General features: G+C 32.1%; 1 protein-coding gene and 1 long non-coding RNA gene across 2 annotated transcripts; both read right to left on the bottom strand.

Annotated features, from left to right (window-relative positions):
• Positions 1-2,580: 2,580 nt before the first annotated feature.
• On the bottom strand, positions 2,581-14,831 carry LOC120085426. The gene is made up of 3 exons (XR_005483930.1): positions 14,793-14,831; positions 14,276-14,703; positions 2,581-2,858 (listed from the first exon to the last, which is right to left on the bottom strand). It is a non-coding gene; the product is annotated as an uncharacterized LOC120085426 (long non-coding RNA).
• On the bottom strand, positions 11,432-14,266 carry LOC120085425 (probable aspartic proteinase GIP1). Its single transcript, XM_039041385.1, has one exon. The coding sequence runs from the start codon at positions 12,906-12,908 to the stop codon at positions 11,556-11,558; it is 1,353 nt and encodes a 450-aa protein (XP_038897313.1). The 5' UTR covers positions 12,909-14,266; the 3' UTR covers positions 11,432-11,555.
• Positions 14,832-18,325: the final 3,494 nt, after the last annotated feature.

The following is an 18,325-nucleotide window of genomic DNA, read 5'->3' as shown; positions in this document are numbered from 1 at the left end:
GGATAGATATACAAATATACGACATTAAGATATGTTGATAGTCCTTTTTTCTTTTCGTCGTGCTTTATTTTAGACTATTAAATCAAAATTGTATCATATTTGTAAATTTTTAGAGCATGTGTTAAAATATCTTCTTTGATTTTGAATTAGATTGCATATAACTAACGTATACATTTTTTTTAGAGATAGAGATACTACATAATTATTTATTGTACTAAAAAAAAGTGGAATATAATACACCTAGGATACAACTCATGTGCTGGGCATGAAAATATTATAATATGATTTTAAAATTGTAAAAAGAGGAATTAAGGGCTAAGAGGTCACGGGTTCAATCCACGGTAGTCACCTACGTAAGATTTAATATTCTATGAATTTCCTTGACTTAAGATTTAATATCCTATGAATTTCCTAGAAACTTAAATATCGTAGGATCAAACGGATTGTCTGTTGAGATTAGTCTAGATGTGCATAAGGTGGCTCAGATACTCACAGATATATAAAAAAGAAAAATAATGGTATGTATCAAATCTCAAAAAAAAAAAAAGAAAACAAAAATTGTGAAACTATGACAGTTCAAAATTAGTCTCTCTCACCTTAAAAAAAGAATTAGGAAAAAAAAAACTAAACAGTGACGAAGTATTGCCTAGTATTAATTATTCTATGAAGTGAAATGAATTGAAATAAAATTTGTACTATTAACATCGAGGTTCAAAGATTCCTTCGACTTTTCCACATCACACATTATTTAAAACGTATAGTAATAATTAAAAATAATAATGTAGCTCCCATAATATGCAATACAAAAATTGTTGGTTGTGTTGACAGTTTTTTTTTTTTTTTTTTTTTGCCTATGCAATAAAAAACGTTGGCAGATCTAATTTTTATCGATGTATTTGCCCTGTGAGCACATCCCCATTTCTGCCAAGGAAAACATGTGTGTGGGCAAAAAGTTGAGTGGATTTAGTGGAATGCACTATTTTTGGGCATTTCTGCCGACATATTTTTTTAGTTTCTTCTAACGCACATTATGTGGGCAAAAAGTTTAGTATCGCTAACACAAGGCTCGTGGTTTTTTAAAATTATACGTATAAATATTACATTTGTGATTAACATATTGCAGAAACCCTAATTAAATATTTAGGTCATAACTATTGGTTTTTGAAACTTATGTATATAAATATTATAAATATGTGAGAATCATTTGTTTTGTTATTTACTTTTTAGAGATATTTTTAAAATTCAAACAAGTTTTGGAAAGTAAAAAATGTAGGTCATATTTGATAACTATTTGGCTTTTTGTTTTCAGTTTTTGAACTTATGTTTATATACACGTCTTCAAGTTCCATCTATAAACTTCTTTGGGAGTGTTTAGGGCAAGGAGCTGGTTATTATAATTATAGATTATTATAGTTGGGTTATAATAGTTTGAGTTTGAAGTATAGATTATTTTAGTTTGGGTTATAACAGTATGTATTTTAGGGGTAAACTATTTTAGTTTGAGAAGAAAATAGTAAACACAGTAGAAAAGAAAGTAAAATGATGAATGTAAAATAGTAAAAATTGTAGTAAATGAGAATTTTAAAATAGTGTTTACTGTAGCTAATTGAGGATTTGAATAGTATTTACTCACTACAACAAATGTTTGATAAGATAGCTTTGATTAAGAGCATCATTACTATGGAAATAGTGTTTCTTGACTTTTTTAAATGTCAAGTGTCACTTTTCTTAACATTTTAAAAAATGTCAAGGAATCTAGTGTCAAAAATGTCGATGTTCTCGATTAGAAAAAAAGTCAAGAACATTGACACTTGACATTTTTAAAATGTCAAGTATATTGACCTTCTTGATAAATAAAAAACGTCAAGAACAATTTCACTTGATATGTGAAAAAGGTCAAGATATACTTTACTTGATATTGAAAAAAAATGCCAAGAATATAGGTGTTCTTGACAAGAATAAAATGTCAAGTGCAAGACTCATTGATATTTTTCACTTGTCAAATAAATTTATATCTTGACACATTTAACTCGTCAAGTATGTGCTTTTTTTTAAGAAAAAAAGATTAATATGGATGTTTACCTCTAAATTGTTCCTATATTTTAAACCAACAATCGCATATGATATATTATGACACATATCCATTATAACAAATAAACAACCAAACACATTTTTAATCTTATGAACTAAAATTTTCTCCAATATAACAAAAGATAACATTTTTCAACATAGTCATTATAAAATTTTACAACTCCATGAAGGATTTGCTAAGTTAACTAGAAGAATATGGATAGACCTATATGGACACTTCCGAAGGAATATAAGGAACATAATTCTAACAAACCAATATGAACCGTTTCAAAAATTACATTTTCCAAACTTCTACCAAAACTATCGATCTACCCCATATTAACAAAACTATATCATTCTACCCATAACAACTATCAAAACCACATTTGTAATCACCATCTCCATATGAACACATGAAACAATTAACACCCCTCCCCCCCAACGAACAATTCCAAAAAAATACTACACCTATATAAATATGAAGTAAATCCAGAAATTGATCTGCCGGAACAAATACATTCAAAATGACCAAATTATATGAGCACCTACAATCCCATGTAGTAACCCAAAAATTCAACCAACTCAAAGTGAGTATGGGTTCCTTGTATAATCTATAAACATAAAAGCCAAATATTATAATGAATTCTACTCTTCCCTACACTATCTAAAATGTCAAATTAACGATAACATACCAAATCTGAGATTATAATGCTTCTTTTGGTCACAATATCCCTCATATACCTCATGACGTAGTATCCACATTCGGTGCTCCCAACTTGTAGAGGACACTATAGTAAAAAAACCAGTAAATAAGAATGAAGTAATCCTTACGCAATAGATGTCAACTTAATATATGATGAATAAGTAGTCATTGTTTATACTTGTCTTTACTGTTCTCCATAAGGTTACTTCGGGCATTTTTTAATATTCTTTTGAGATTGAAACATCGCAACTGTCATATTTGTCAAGAAATAATCACAAATTCTTAAATAAAGTACACTTTAAAACAAACACTACAAATGAAAATGGTTAACTTACGTGTTAATTATATATCTTATAGCTACCTGTGATGTTGTCCTCATTGAGTCTAGATAGTACACGGTATCATCACATGCATTTATAGCAAGTAATGCCCAATCACCACTAGTTAATGAAATATAATTACTATTTTTATTGTTAATGCAAGTTTGTTTGACTACTACACTAAAATTGATAAAAAAAAAAAATGTAACTCACCCAGGATTAAAAGGAGCAAGAACTATTTGGTTTGCTTTTGAGACCATTAATCTACTACATAGTTTCGAGTTTTAACTTCTTAAGAGTTATGCCCAGAAGAAATGAGAGATGGATCTACAAAAATGTATAGTGAACTTTCCTTTGAATCAACAAAGGATGAGTGCAAGTACCTATAAAAAACTTATAACATAAATATAAACGAAAAAAATTGGAAAGAAACATCAGAACTGAAGTCCACAAAAGTAATAACATTACTTATGCAATATAAACCACCAAAGTCAATGTCTTGACTTCATCTATGTTACAAAAGTTAATTATGTCTTCTCGCAGGACACAACTCTTTTGATTAAATTCAAAAATCCAACTGGAAGTTGTAAAGAAATACTAGACTCTTTGGCCATCATCTTCTCAGCATATCTAAGAATGGATTTCAAATATACTGGCAAAATCGATGTTGAGCCATTCACTTCTTTTTTCTTAGACATTTTCATTGAAGATTTCTCCTAATGCAACAAAATCATAGCAACAAAAATATATATATCAAATATAAAGCATAAATATTAGACACTTGATGAACTTAATTGATTTTATTAGTGTTACTTACCTTAAAGATTTTCAAATCTTTTTTACTGCAATTTACACTCACCTTTATCTTGTCTGTGTGTACTTTTTGTGTGTACTTTTCAATATTGCAATGGCCCCATCCACTTTATTTGTTGATTTTGTTTGTTGAACTACACCATGATTTTAGTTTTGTTTGAGTCTAATTCCAATGGAATGTTTAACTTCTGTTTGCTATATTTAACTCCTCATGATTTTATTTTGCTTATTTGATGGTTGTTGAACTATACCATGATTTTAGTTCTGTTTTCGTCCAATTCTAATGGAATATTTAACTTTTGTTTGCTGTATTAACTCCTCATGATTTTATTTTGCTTATTTAATGGTCTACCCACTTCTATTTAATGCTTTTGTTTGCTGATTGAATTATACCCACTTCTATTTAATGCTTTTGTTTGCTTATTGAACTCCACCCACTTCTATTTAATGCTTTTGTTTGGTGATTGAACTCCACCCACTTCTATTTAATGCTTTTGTTTGCTGATTGAACTCCATTTTTTTTTTCATATACATTAATGACTCAACCACTTCATGAAATTGATTGAGTTTATTTATTTATGATTTGTAAAAGTAAAACCTGAAGCCTATCAAATCTATATTTAATTTATTCTGATTTTTTGGGCTTCAATTAAATGTTGAACCACCCACCTCATCTTCTCTTCCGTATATAACCTCCTCCTCATCCACCTTTAATGATTCGAGAGTCCTCCATGTCCAAGGTTATTTTTTTCCAATTTGGTGAATTGTTTCCATCAACCATACTTTTCTTTCTATTTTCTTCTTTTCCATTTTCTAACTTTTGTTTGTTTGATGAGTGGTAAGGTATCATTTTGTTCTATCACGTGTTGAAGGTGTTAAGGTATGAAAAGTTCTATTCTCTTAATTATTATGGTTTGTTATACTAATGTGTCCATCATTTTTTGTTTCAGCTTTAATTTCAAATTTAATCTTGCAACCCCTGGACTCTCTACTCATAGATAACATACGAGTAACAAAGGTATGACATTTCTTTCTTAAACAAGTTCCTTTATTAAGTAATTCATCCTTTTTTTTACTGACTTGTTTCATTATTCTTGTTATGCAGCCCAAACTAATCCAACCTTCCATTAGTTTGAGGTTTGTATTACGTTATATACTAATTTTTACAGCCCACTTCCATTGTAGTATGTCTTTTGGATTATTTATACATATTTTCGACATTTGATTTATTGTAGTTTTTTGTTGTTTATTTTGAAAATTTATTTTTTCATTGATTAGTACTATATATCGTTGATAATTGTATGTTTGGAATATGATAATTTGTTGGGCATTTTGTATGAATTTTGTATGCATATTGTTTTATTTCTATTATGTGAAACTCAGTAATTTTATTTATGTTATACAATGACCTTCATAAATTTTTCTGTTTTTGGCATTTTAGCAATTTTGGCAATAGTTAATTGTAGATAATTGTAGATTTGAAATATCATAAAATTAATTGTAGGTTTTTTTTTTATTGATAAATAGTTATTTCTATTTTTAAAATAAAATTGAATCATAACAGCACCGCACTTAATTGTAGGTTTGAAGACATGTTTTTTTTTTTTAAACAAATTGGAAATGAAAATTTGGAGACTTATAAATTCATCTTCTTAAAATTTTCTAAGTTTGGCAATTTATATAATAATAAGTGCAGAATTTGAAGGAAATCGGAAACGAGATTTTCATGAGTAGCGGAACAAGATTATTCCAAATTACAATCATGAATGAACAAATCATTTACAGTCGACTTGAATACAAACGGTTATACAATTACAATGCAGAAATTACAGTATGAACAACAAATGCATAGAAAGAAAACTCTACGCACATAGGCAGATGCGTCTCTACGCTCCGTTGCGTGACTCTGATCGAATAACAGCAACCACGAGTGCTCGATTTACACGACTGCAACATAACACGAACACCGCACGAACACTTCGCGCTCATCCTCAACAATCTCCTCGATCACGATCTCCTCCACACCACGAACGGCCTCCAGAAAACCTCGACGGTGTTGAGTGGAGTCTGACACCACCGACAAGGCGACCTTGGTATTCTCGGTGTGAGAATCCAGAGGGTGGGCTCTGTTCGAACTTGGTATGAGGCAGACGAAGGAGGAAAACACCAATCGGGTACACGACTGGGTAAGTGGGAGATGACAGAGACCTATTGTATAGGTCGATGCCCAATCGTTTAGATAAAGCTATGCGATTGTCTAGCAAAAGCTATGCGATCGTTTAGCCTATTGTTTAGCTCGATCTGTCGCCTACAGACTCTACACGATCGTGTACTTTGGGCTAACGATCGTCTAGCAAAGCTATGTGATTGTTTAGTAAATACTGCATGATTGTTTAGCTCGCACATACACGATCGTTTAGCTCGCCCAGCCGTCGTTTAATAAATCCGAATTTACTTGACGACTTCATGAGTTTCTTTTGCGCGGAGAGAAAACTCAAAATCCTTTTCAATCTTTTTTTAAAAACCTCTTTTTCAAAATAGAAAACCATTTTTCTTTTAAACTCACGGTTACCATGATCCAATAATCACCCACTACTTTGGTTATTTAAAAGAAAAAGAATTAATTATCCAATAATTAATGTTATTATAAACATAAATGATAACCAACTTATCATGCTATATTTATAACCTATAGTTTTAATATTTCATCTCATGAAACATATAAACCATAGTTCTTTTTTCTATTACATGGTACTTAATGTAAATCTCATTTACATCAATCCTCCACTAGATGTATCTCATACATCATACCGATTATATCATATATAATCAAAACACCTTTTGTCAATTTGAACATTTCAAATCAACACCAAGAATTGATCCTCAACAGAATCCAGGCTACCAAGGGGACCTCATGGACCTATAGCTTCGAAGCTCCAACATACGTGAATAACTGACTAAACTCTTTAGTCACGGGATCCACCATCCGTTAACTGCCAGGAACTCCACTAAAGACCGACAGCTGAACTCTCCTTACTACAGATATATTATGTGTCCATCTTAACCAATCAACAGTACGACAACCCTTCACAGATCGCTCGTAAGTACAGCTGGGCCAATAACCGTTATGCCTCTATAGTTACATATGTCTCCTTAAGTACCACTGATCCCTCTAATGAACATAAGTCATAGTCCTACTATGGCTGAGTCTTATCTTCCAAAGAGAAGTTATGGCCACTATGTTCAAGCCCCGAAATCAGCCCTTAAGGGAGCAATCTCTTTACTTATCCCTACTTCGGGAAAGAAGTGAATTTCATCTTGTGGATTGAGTTCCCAGCTCTCAGATCAGACAATTCCCAAAAAAGGTAGGCATGTTTAGTTGGCAATCTAGCCACTCTCACCCATACTAATCAAAGGACCGCCCTCAAAGGCATGAGTTCCCAAAACACTTAGGATTAAGGTTGTGTCACCTATGGTCATTTAGGTGAGATGTAAGTCTCTAGTATCAACGACATTATATACAGAGTCTAATCATCTTGTGATTTAGGTCTTATACAAACTCTTTGTATAGGACACCCCTGCTCCATGTCTTCACATGAATGGTCAGGATCTACCATCTGTAGTAGTTTACAACACTTGCAAACCTCTACAAAGCGGGCCGTATCCGTAGTGTCACCAGGATCAGGTATCCCACCTCAATCCTTATACTACATACCGATTTAGGTTATCACTTAAGGCATGATCCATTTGTATATCACATATACATGCTTAAGTTCACATAAGATAACCAAAGAGCTTGGTTTATTGGATATGAGTAAATGCCAGAATTAAATAACACTTATTTTATTCATTGAACAATGTATATCTTTACAAAACAACGAGACTCCGGGAGAATTAGGACACCAATCTCAACAGAATTGACCACTTCAAATTGTAGAACATTTCCATAATAATAAGTAAAAGGATCTTTTTAAGAAGTTATTATGTTTTCATTCACTAGTCACTTCTAAGTGCATAACTAAGATGCAACGATCAACTTTTCTACCTAATATTATTATTTTTTGGGTTAAAGTAGAATTTTGATCCATATACTTCAAAAAATGTCTAATTTTAATTTTTGTACTTTCAAAAAAATCTTCAATTTAGTTGTTCAAATTTAGTTTTGATTAAAATTTTTAAATAATATAATAGGTTATTAAGATTTTATAAATAAGAATTTTCCTTATTATAAGCATTCACCTAAAAATGGTATTTTTAATTATTATAAAATTCCACCTAAAAATGGTTATAGGGAGATTAGATGGGGAGGGCCAATAAAATAATATAAAACCACCAATACTTGAGTTTATTGTTAGAGTGGTCATTATGTATATAGGAATTAACATTAGCTCTTGATGTACCTTCAGAATTTTAATCAATATTAGCTCTCACGATTCCAGGAACAATTTCAACATATTTCCTATCTTTGAAAATGGAAAATGAAGAACTATTTACCATCATATAAATCATTTCCACCTCTTAGCGAAAACTATTGGTAGTTGTATCCCTTTTCCTAAATGATCATCGTAGAATAGAGAACTAATCATTGCTTATTAGAAATAAATTTCGGCAACTAAACTTCTTCCGATTTATTTATGAGCATGACTTAGGTTTTCGCGAGAGCACACGAATGGATAGAGGATGTTTGTCATCCTTTGTAACATGCTTAGGATGACCGGTCGACTAATGCCTACTCAGTGTGTTGATGTTGAAGAGATGGTGACAATGTTCCTCCACATATTGGTCCACGACGTTAAGAATCGAGTAGTTTGAAGAAAATTTTCATGGTCAGGTGAAATTGTTTCACGACATTTACTTCATTCTTGCTGCATTACTACAACTTCATGAGATACTGTTAAAAAATCCAGAGCCCATCACAAATAACTGCTCTGATGAAAGATGGAAGTGGTTTGAGGTATTAGATCGGTTTTATCAATACATGGTCAAATACTAAAGAACTTTCTTACAAGAAACCACAAACTTTAACTTATTTATGATGTATGAACTCAAACAGAATTGTCTGGGTGCTTTGGTGGCAGATACACCGAGATCAATGTTAGTGAAACCAATCAACCACGATGTCATACCAGGAAGGGTTAGATAGCCACAAACGTGCTTGGTGTATATTCAAATGGAGAGTTCATATTCATTATGCCAGGGTGGGAAGGGTCCGCAGTCAATTTTAGGATGTTTAGGGATGCGATTTCTCGACCTACTAGATTGAAGGTCCCAAATGATATATGGAACTTTTTAGGACAATATTTTTATGTGCAAACTCGAATAGCTTTTCAACTAACTATTTATATAGCCTGTATAGGTTATTACTACTTATATGATGTTGGATATCCCAACATTGAGGGTTTCTTGGCACCGTATAGGAGAGAACGATATCACCTTTTAGAATGGTGTGGTGTTTGGAAATGCATCGACTAATCCAGGAAATTTTTCAATATGAAAGATACATCTGCTTTGAATTGCATCGAGGGAATGTTTGGCGTACTGAAAGGTCGTTGGGCAATTCTTAGTGGAAAGTCATTCTACCCAGTGAAGGTCCAATGTCGAACAATAACAACATGTTGCTTGCTTCACAACCTAATCACCAGAGAGATGGGGCCAGCTGCAATGTTGGAAGCATCGGAGGATGAAAACTTTGTACCTAGTGGATTGGGTGAGGATAATATACAATTTATTGAAACATCTGATGAATGGACCAACTTTAGGGATGATTTGGCGAGTAGAATGTTTGATGCATGGGAACAAACATCATGAAGAAATACTTTATCATTGAAGCTGTCTTCTTATGAGTTTAAATTTAATTAACTTTGTTTCATATTTTTGTAAGATGGAACAATTTTTTTGTTTTTTTTTTATGAAATATGTCTTACGTAATTCGTACTACTAAATGTATTTCTCTATGTATTCTCTTTTTAATTCAAGTAGATATACAAATGCATGTAGCTTAATGGTCGATCGTGAGAAGATAAAAAAACACACTTGATCTAAGGTTGAAGATGCAAAGCTGGTTGAATCGTTAATGCATTTGGTCGAGAATAGGTGGTGAGCTGATAATGGAACTTTCAAGCCTGACTATTTGCAACTACTTGAACATATAATACAGGAGAAAGTTCATAACTGTGGCATTAGAGCATCAACTATAAAGTGCAAGGTGAGGTTCATAAAATGACATACACAAAAATTAATGAGTTGTTGAGCAATGCATGTAGTGGCTTCAGTTGGAATGAGGAGTTCAAATGCGTGGATGCAGAGAAGAATGTGTTTGATTTATGGGTTCGTAAGCTAATACATTACAATGTATTATCATAGTTACTATATTTTTTCTAACATAATATATATTCATTTGCATTCACATCCTAACGCGAAGGGTATGAGGCACAAACCATTACCTCATTTTGACGAACTTTCCCTTATTTTTGGGAAGAATAGAGATACTGATGAAAATTATCATACTCTTATCGACCAGGCATCAGACATGGCGGAAAATATGAATGCTTCCAGATTGGAATCAGAGGATAATGAGGAACCAGAGGACCAAGCATTTGAGAACATACTGACTATTGACGGCATGAGCGAACTTTTCTCAGATACACCTACCAGTAGGCGTATCGGACCAACCAACACCACCTCAAGAGGAAGCAAGAGAAAGAGGAGTACATTCCAATATGAGTTTCTCAAGATAGTCCAATCACTGATGGACATCCAAGAAACTCAAATGCAAAAGCTTGTATCAAGGAAAAAAGAGAAATATGAGCTGGTGGTTGGGATATGAAAGGACGCCATCCAACAGATCTTCCAGGTTGAGGGTTTGGAAGAAAATGATCGATTGACCCTTATGGATATCGTGATGACTGATATTCAAAAAACATATTGTTTTCTAGTTGTTCTCCCCAAGTCAAGATGTAGATATTGCATGCGTTGATTGGAAGTTATGTTGTGAATGTCTTGAATTATATATATTTTTTTGTGTATGTAACTTGACGTTTTATCAATCTGTAGTATATATCCACACACACACATATATATAGTGCACTTTGTGAAAGGGCCGGAAAATATGGCCCCTTTATAAGCTAGTATCTACTTTTTGTGCAACAAGTATAATTGCTTTTGTTTAAAACGATTTTGGTTTTTATTAAATGATTCCAAATAATTATCTAAACTTTCCAAGTCAATTAGTATATTTCAAACTTGTAAAATAATTGCTTTTCTGTAAAATGAATTTTTTTTTCTTTATCAAATGATTTCAAATAGTTGTCTAAACTTTCCAAAATAACTAATAGAAATCAAACTCGTAAAATAATTACTTTTGTTTAAAAGAATTTTGGAAGGAAAGATCAAAACTAAAACATAAACCATAATTCATGATTATAAAAAATATGTCTACTTAATAAAAATTTGATCAAAATTTTATTCAAACAAAGAATTTGTAGAATTATGGTATAAAAAAGTTCCAAAACAAACAAGTAGATCATTTGAACAAATTCTTTTAGAATTAGAAAAATTATATTAGATACACTAACATCCCATATCAACTCTGTAGCCCCAAATACAAAATTTCAGATATCTTATATCAATTCTGCACCTCACACAGCCACTTATAAGGAAATGTTGTTGATAGAAGTGAAGTTGAATTTTGAACATGAAGTCCCTTCCATTAGCGCCGAAGAACTGAATCCAAATCTATAATTTTCAAGATCAAACTGCAACAAATGATCTTCCATTTGCAGACCTCCGATCACAATCGGCGTTCTTGGAAATTCTCCACCATTGATGAATCCCAAGCACCAAACATCAACTCCATTCTTCTTAATCCTCACCATCGTATTCCTCCCCCCCAATTTCCACACCACTTTCCCTTTCTCCATAACCAGATCCACCACCGGTGCCCTCGCCTGTCCTTCCGCCGTCACTCCCACGCTATACGCCGTATAGCACACTCCGAACGGCTCTACCGCATTTGTCAACGTGAAGTTCAGTGCAGCAGATTCTTTCATAAACACCGTCGTGAATGCTCTGTAAATTGAGCTCTGTAGCAACGCGTAATTGGTGGAGGTGCTGATTTTCGTTCCGCCGCCACCAATAACCGGCTCAAACGACAATAGAGAAGTGTTGAAAGGCACTGCCTTGCCGTTGATTCTAATGGCCGAGAGTCCAATGTAATACTCGTAAGACGGTAACCAATTGGTGTAAATCGAGTTGGTCGCCGGACTGAAGAGCAAGGGAGTGTAAATTAGGGATTTAGAAAGATCGACATTGGGGAAAAATTTGTACGGACCTTTAGAACCGAAGAAAGCAACGCCAGTCCCTAATCTCGCTCCAGATAAACAAATCGCGAAAAACCTAGGGCTATTGAATTTCGCGCTAATCACCGATGGAATCGACACGTTGGAACGACCGAGCGCCGCCAGGCCAATGACACCCCTGGCAAGTCCTCGGAGGAAATCGGTCTTGACGCAGGAGAAAGGAATTTCGGGAATACGACGGAGTGGATAGGAATCGGAGCCGTCAGTGGTGAAGAGAGCAAGAACATCGGTGATGACATTCTCGGAATCGGTGAGCTTAGCGTGATTGTAATCAACAAATTGATCTCTGAGGAATGGTTTCTCTGGATAGGCGTAGGAAAAGATGGTGTCGTTGGCGCAGACCGGAGATGGAGCTTCGACGCAGGAGCCGCAAGTATTCTGTTGTAAAGAATGGGAGAGAGGGGAATTACAAAGGACAAATTGGTAAGAGGAAGAGTTGTAACGGTTGTAGCAGTCGATCCAGGAGAAGCCGCCGCCGAGGTCGAGGTGGAGGTTGGCCGGCCGGAGCGGCGTTTTGAGGTGGACGGAGATGGAGTAGAGAAGGGAGATATGGTCTTTGTAAATGGGAGCGACGAAGGCCGTTTGGAGAGAATACAAAGGAAAAAAAAGAAGAAAGAAGAAGAAGAAGAAGAATGGAGTGGCCATTTTTGCTTTCAATACAAAGCATGCAATTTAGAGTTTGAAACGAACTCTTTCTATAGAGAAACAAAACATTTACATAAATGGTTAATATATATACATATATATATATATATATATATATATATTTAAAAAATAGCACTCAATTCTGTAATTTCAAAATTTTCTATTTCGTAAGTTTTAAAAGTTGGAATACTAAGGTTGACTTTTTTAAACCTTTCAAAATAAAAGTCGAAGTAGAAACTCTTTTAGAATTAAGAAAGAAAGTTGGCATCTAGATAATGGTAATTTGATAGTGATTTAGAGTATAAATTTTGATAGTTATACCGTTTTATATAGGTTACGGTCACATCATTTTAAATTTCTATTTCTTTTCAAAATTTTAAAAGATGATTATTTCAAACCTAAGAGTAATATTGAAAAAAAAAAATCATGTAGTGGAAATATCAATGATAAATCTAATAGAATGTGAAAAAACAAATAATTATTGTTCAATGAAAGACCTAATAGGAAATTAGAGCATGCAAACAATTACGGATAGAAAATACTAAAATCCAATATCATTCGTATCCTTTTTTTTTCATTGCTATTCTATTATTTAATAGACCAATTATAATCTAAAAGTAAATGAACATGCCAAGTTAAATACAACAACCAGATAATTTTAATCTATTAGTATAGTAAATTGATGATAGATTCACTAACAATGAACATAAAAACTAACTTAGCATCAACCAAACTAACTACTGTAAGAATATCATTAGAAGGTTCAACTTGACCAATGCTAAACCAATGACTTTGCCTATTGCTCATCATTTTAAACTATCTTCAGCTAACTCATCTACAGAAGCTGACTTAGAACACCTAAAACAAGTGCAAACAGTTCCTTATAGTCAAACAGTGGGTAGTTTGATGTACCTAATGATCTCTACTAGATAGATCCTTCCTATTGTGCAAGCCTAGTTAGTAGATACATGTCTAATCCTGGAAGAAGACACTGGGAAACCACTAAATGGATACTTAGGTATCTAATTTGGTCGAAACAATCCAAATTGATCTATCAAAGTATACAAGAGACAGACCTAGAGCTATATGGGTATGTTGACTCAGAATTTGCAGGAGATCTAGACAAAAGAAGATCTCTTACAGGCTATCTTTTCTTATATGGACCTAATATGCTAAGCTGGAAGAAAAACTTACAGTCTATTACAATCCTATCAACTCAGAGGCAGAGTACATGGCACTAGCAGAAGCAATAAAAGAGGCATTGTAGTTAAAGGGCTTGATGACAGAACAAAACATATTAATGTCAAATTTCATTATGTAAGAGACAGAATTGAACAAGGCTAAATAGAAGTAGTAAAGGCCCATACCTCCAAAAATGTAGCTGATATGCTTACCAAGCCCATTACGAAGCTCAAGCTTACTAAATGTCTCGAGCAAATCAGTTTTCTGTTACCTGAAAAAGGTTAGAAAAAAATCATATCTGGAAGGATGAAGGCTACAAGGTTAAGATTAAGGTAGAGATTTGAAGTAACAATGATCTCAATGGCTAGTTCATTAAACTACAACAATCTATTTAACAAATTTGTAATAATCTTTCTTTTTCCATATTAATAGTTCTACAAACAATTTTAAACACAGAACTTCTACTGTAAAAAGAAAATATGAAGAAGCAGACTTATCTTCTTGAAAAAGCCTTCAATAAAGTGTATTTTTTCTTTCTGTGGATGTAAGTCATCTTAGGTCGAACCACGTACATATTGTTGTTCAATTTCTTCTTCTCTTTCATCTTCATTACCTGCATGTTTGTAATCAACAGATTATACAAAAAATCGCCACTGTAAACAAAGAAAACATAAAGAGAAAAAGAGAGGGTTTCAGACGAACCTTAGAGAGAGAAAAGGAAATATTTCTAATCAAAATCATTTCTCCTCTGTTTTCTTCACTCTACATATAAAATATTGGGGTAATTGCAACTTTAATAAAAAAAAATTGAAAATTGGTCACATGTCCCTAGGTTTTGCTTTTTTGCAAACATGACAAAAAACTTCTACCTGAAAATTTAATTACTATCTGATTTCTATATGATTGTTATGTGATTGGTATGTGATTGTCATATCTGCAATTACAAAAAAATTGAAATCATGGCTTTGGTTTCTTAAAATGTATTTGACATACAATGCAATTTTCTAAAATATTATGGTTGAATCTAATTGTCTGAAGGTGACCAATCGACCGAATGATATAGCTGTCGACATATCTGAGATTTGTAGAGGAGGCTAAGAAATGGGATGGTGAGTTGGGGGTTGTCTCTCTCTTATATTTGTTGTAATCAAAATGCACTGACACGTGGTGTTATAGATAAAGCTTTGAAGAATTAGAAATCTTCAATTCTTTATGCTCTGTATCATGACACTTATAACTCATGATGTTATCTTGCAGTTTGCTTCAGCTTTTACCCTTTCGGTAGAATATATCAATGGAGGACCTAATTTGTATTTGCAAATAATTACTTATAGAAAATATAAAATCAAATATTACTCGTATATACACTTTTTCTTGAGATTAAAGGGAGGTTGTATCTAATCATAATACTAAATAATTATTGTACTTAATTTTTTTTTTTTAGATGTGGGATCTAACTCGTGCAACGCATGGGCATGAAAATATCATTATATAATTCTAAAACCGTAAAAGGGAGAAATGAGGTAATGGTCAAACCATGCCATTTCAAAATTAGTCTACATCTCTCCCACCTAAAAAAAGAGAATTAAAAAATAAATAAATAAATAAAATCCTGAGGAGTGAAGAAGTATTGTCTAGTAATAATTATTCTAGGAAGCAAAAATCTCATCATCAAAAGTATAAGTCAAATGTGTGTCACTCAATTGAAATAAAGTAATATCATAATGTTTTAAGTTTCCATTTTTATTTGAAACTTTAATACATCAATTAAAATCTGATAGTTAATGAACATGCAAAGAATCTTAAATAGAATAAGTTAAATACAAGATAATGATAATTTTTAATCTATTGATATAGTAAATCAAGAATAGATCCAATAATAATGTGAACATGTAAACCAATATGTTATAGAATAACAAAACTGAATATCAATGATATATGATAGTATATATCAATGATAAATTTAATGGTAAACAAAGTCGAATACCAAAGATTAAAATCTACCAATGCTAGACCACAAGAATTAGAATCATTAAACATATGTCCATGATTGATAGATATACAAATATACGACATTGAGATATGTTAGTCCTTTTGTCTTTTCATCATGCTTTATTTTAGACTATTAAATCAAAATTGTATTATATTTCTAAATTTTTAGACCATGTGTTAGAAAATCTTCTATGATTTTGAATTAGATTGCGTATAATTGATGTATACATTTTTTAGAAATAGAGATATTACATAATTATTTATTGTGCTAAAAAAATTGGAATATAATACACCTAGGATACAACTCATGTGCAACGCATGGGCATGAAAATATTACAATATGATTTTGAAATTGTAGACAGAGGAATTAAGAGTTAAGAGGTCATGGATTCAATCCATGGTGGTTACCTATCTAAGATCTAATATCCTATGAATTTCTTTGCCACTGAAATGTTGTAGGATCAGACGGATTGTCTGTTGAGATTAGTCCAGATGTGCATAAGCTGACTCAGATACTCACAGATATATAAAAAAGTAAAATAATGGTATGTGTCAGATCTCAAAAGAAAAAAAAAAAACAAAAATTGTCAAACCATGACATTTCAAAATTAGTCTCTCTCACCTTAAAAAAAAGCATTAGGGAAAAAAACTAAAGAGAGGAAGTATTGCCTAGTATTAATTATTCTATGAAACGAAATAAATTGAAATAAAATTGGTACTATTAACGTCGAGGTTCAAAGATTCCTTCGACTTTTCCACTTCACATATTATTAAAAAAAAGTATAATAATAATAAAAAAAAAATTAATGTAGCTCCCATAATATACACTACAAAAGTTTTTGGCCGTGTTGACAGTTTTTTCAACCTATGCAATAAAAAACGTTGGCAGATCCAATTTTTATGGACGTATTTACCATGCGTGGGCACATCCTCATTTTTGCCAACGAAACCATGTGTGTGGGCAAAGTTGAGTGGATTTATTGGAATGCACTATTTTGGGCGTTTTTGCTGACACATTTTTTTAGTTGCTTCTAACGCACATTATGTGGGTAGAAAGTTTAGTATCGCTGATACAAGGCTCGTGATTTTTGAAAGTTACATATGTGATAAACATATTGCAGGAAACCCTAATTAAGTGTTTAGGTCATAACTATTGGTTTTTGACACTTATGTATATAAATATTATAAATATGTGAGAATCATTTGTTTTGTCATCTACTTTTTAGAGATATTTTCAAAATTCAAACTAAGTTTTGGAAACTAAAAATGTAGGTCATATTTGATAACTATTTGGCTTTTTTGTTTTAAGTTTTTGAAATTATGTTTATAAATATGACTTCAAGTTTCATCTATAAACTTCTTTTGGGGTGTTTGGGGCAAGGAGTTGGTTATTATAATAATAGATTATTATAGTTAAGTTATAATAGTTTGTGTTTGGGATGTAGATTATTTTAGTTTAGATTATAACAGTATATATTTGAGAGGTAAACTATTTTAGTTTGAAAAGAAAATGGTAAATACTATAGCAAAGAATAAAAAAAATGATGAATGTAAAATAGTAAATACTGTAGCAAACGAGGGTTTTGAAATAATGTTTATTGTAGCTAATTGAGGATTTGAATAGTATTTACTCACTACAAAAAATGTTTGATAAGATATATTTGATTAAGAGCATCATTACAACAAAATAGTATTTTTGACGTTTTTTAAATGTCAAGTGTCAATTTTCTTGACGTTTTAAATAATGTCAAGGAATCCCGTATCAATAATGTCGATGTTCTCGATTAGAAAAAAAGTCAAGAATATTGACACTTGACATTTTTAAAATGTCAAGAATATTGACGTTCTTGACAAAAAAAAATGTCAAGAACATTTTCACTTGATATGTGACAAACGTCAAGATATACTTTACTTGATATTGAAAAAAATGTCAAGAATGTAGGAGTTCTTAACAAGAATAAAATATCAAGTGCAAGACTCATTGACAGTTTTCACTTGTCAAATAAATTTATATCTTGACACGTTTAACTCGTCATGTATGTGATTTTTTTTAAGGAAGAAAAAAAGATTAACATGGATGTTTACCTCTAAATTGTTCCTGTATTTTAAACCAACAATCACATATGATATATTATGAAAAATATCCATCATAAAAAACAAACAACTAAACACATTTTCAATCTTATGAACTAAAATTTTCTCCAATATAACAAAAGATAACATTTTTCAACATTATCATTATA

Source organism: Benincasa hispida, chromosome 9 (assembly GCF_009727055.1).
Source record: "Benincasa hispida cultivar B227 chromosome 9, ASM972705v1, whole genome shotgun sequence".
NCBI classification, from domain to species: Eukaryota; Viridiplantae; Streptophyta; class Magnoliopsida; order Cucurbitales; family Cucurbitaceae; genus Benincasa; species Benincasa hispida.
The sequence above is the reverse complement of the archived record's forward strand: the minus strand, read 5'-3'. Positions and strand labels throughout refer to the sequence as shown.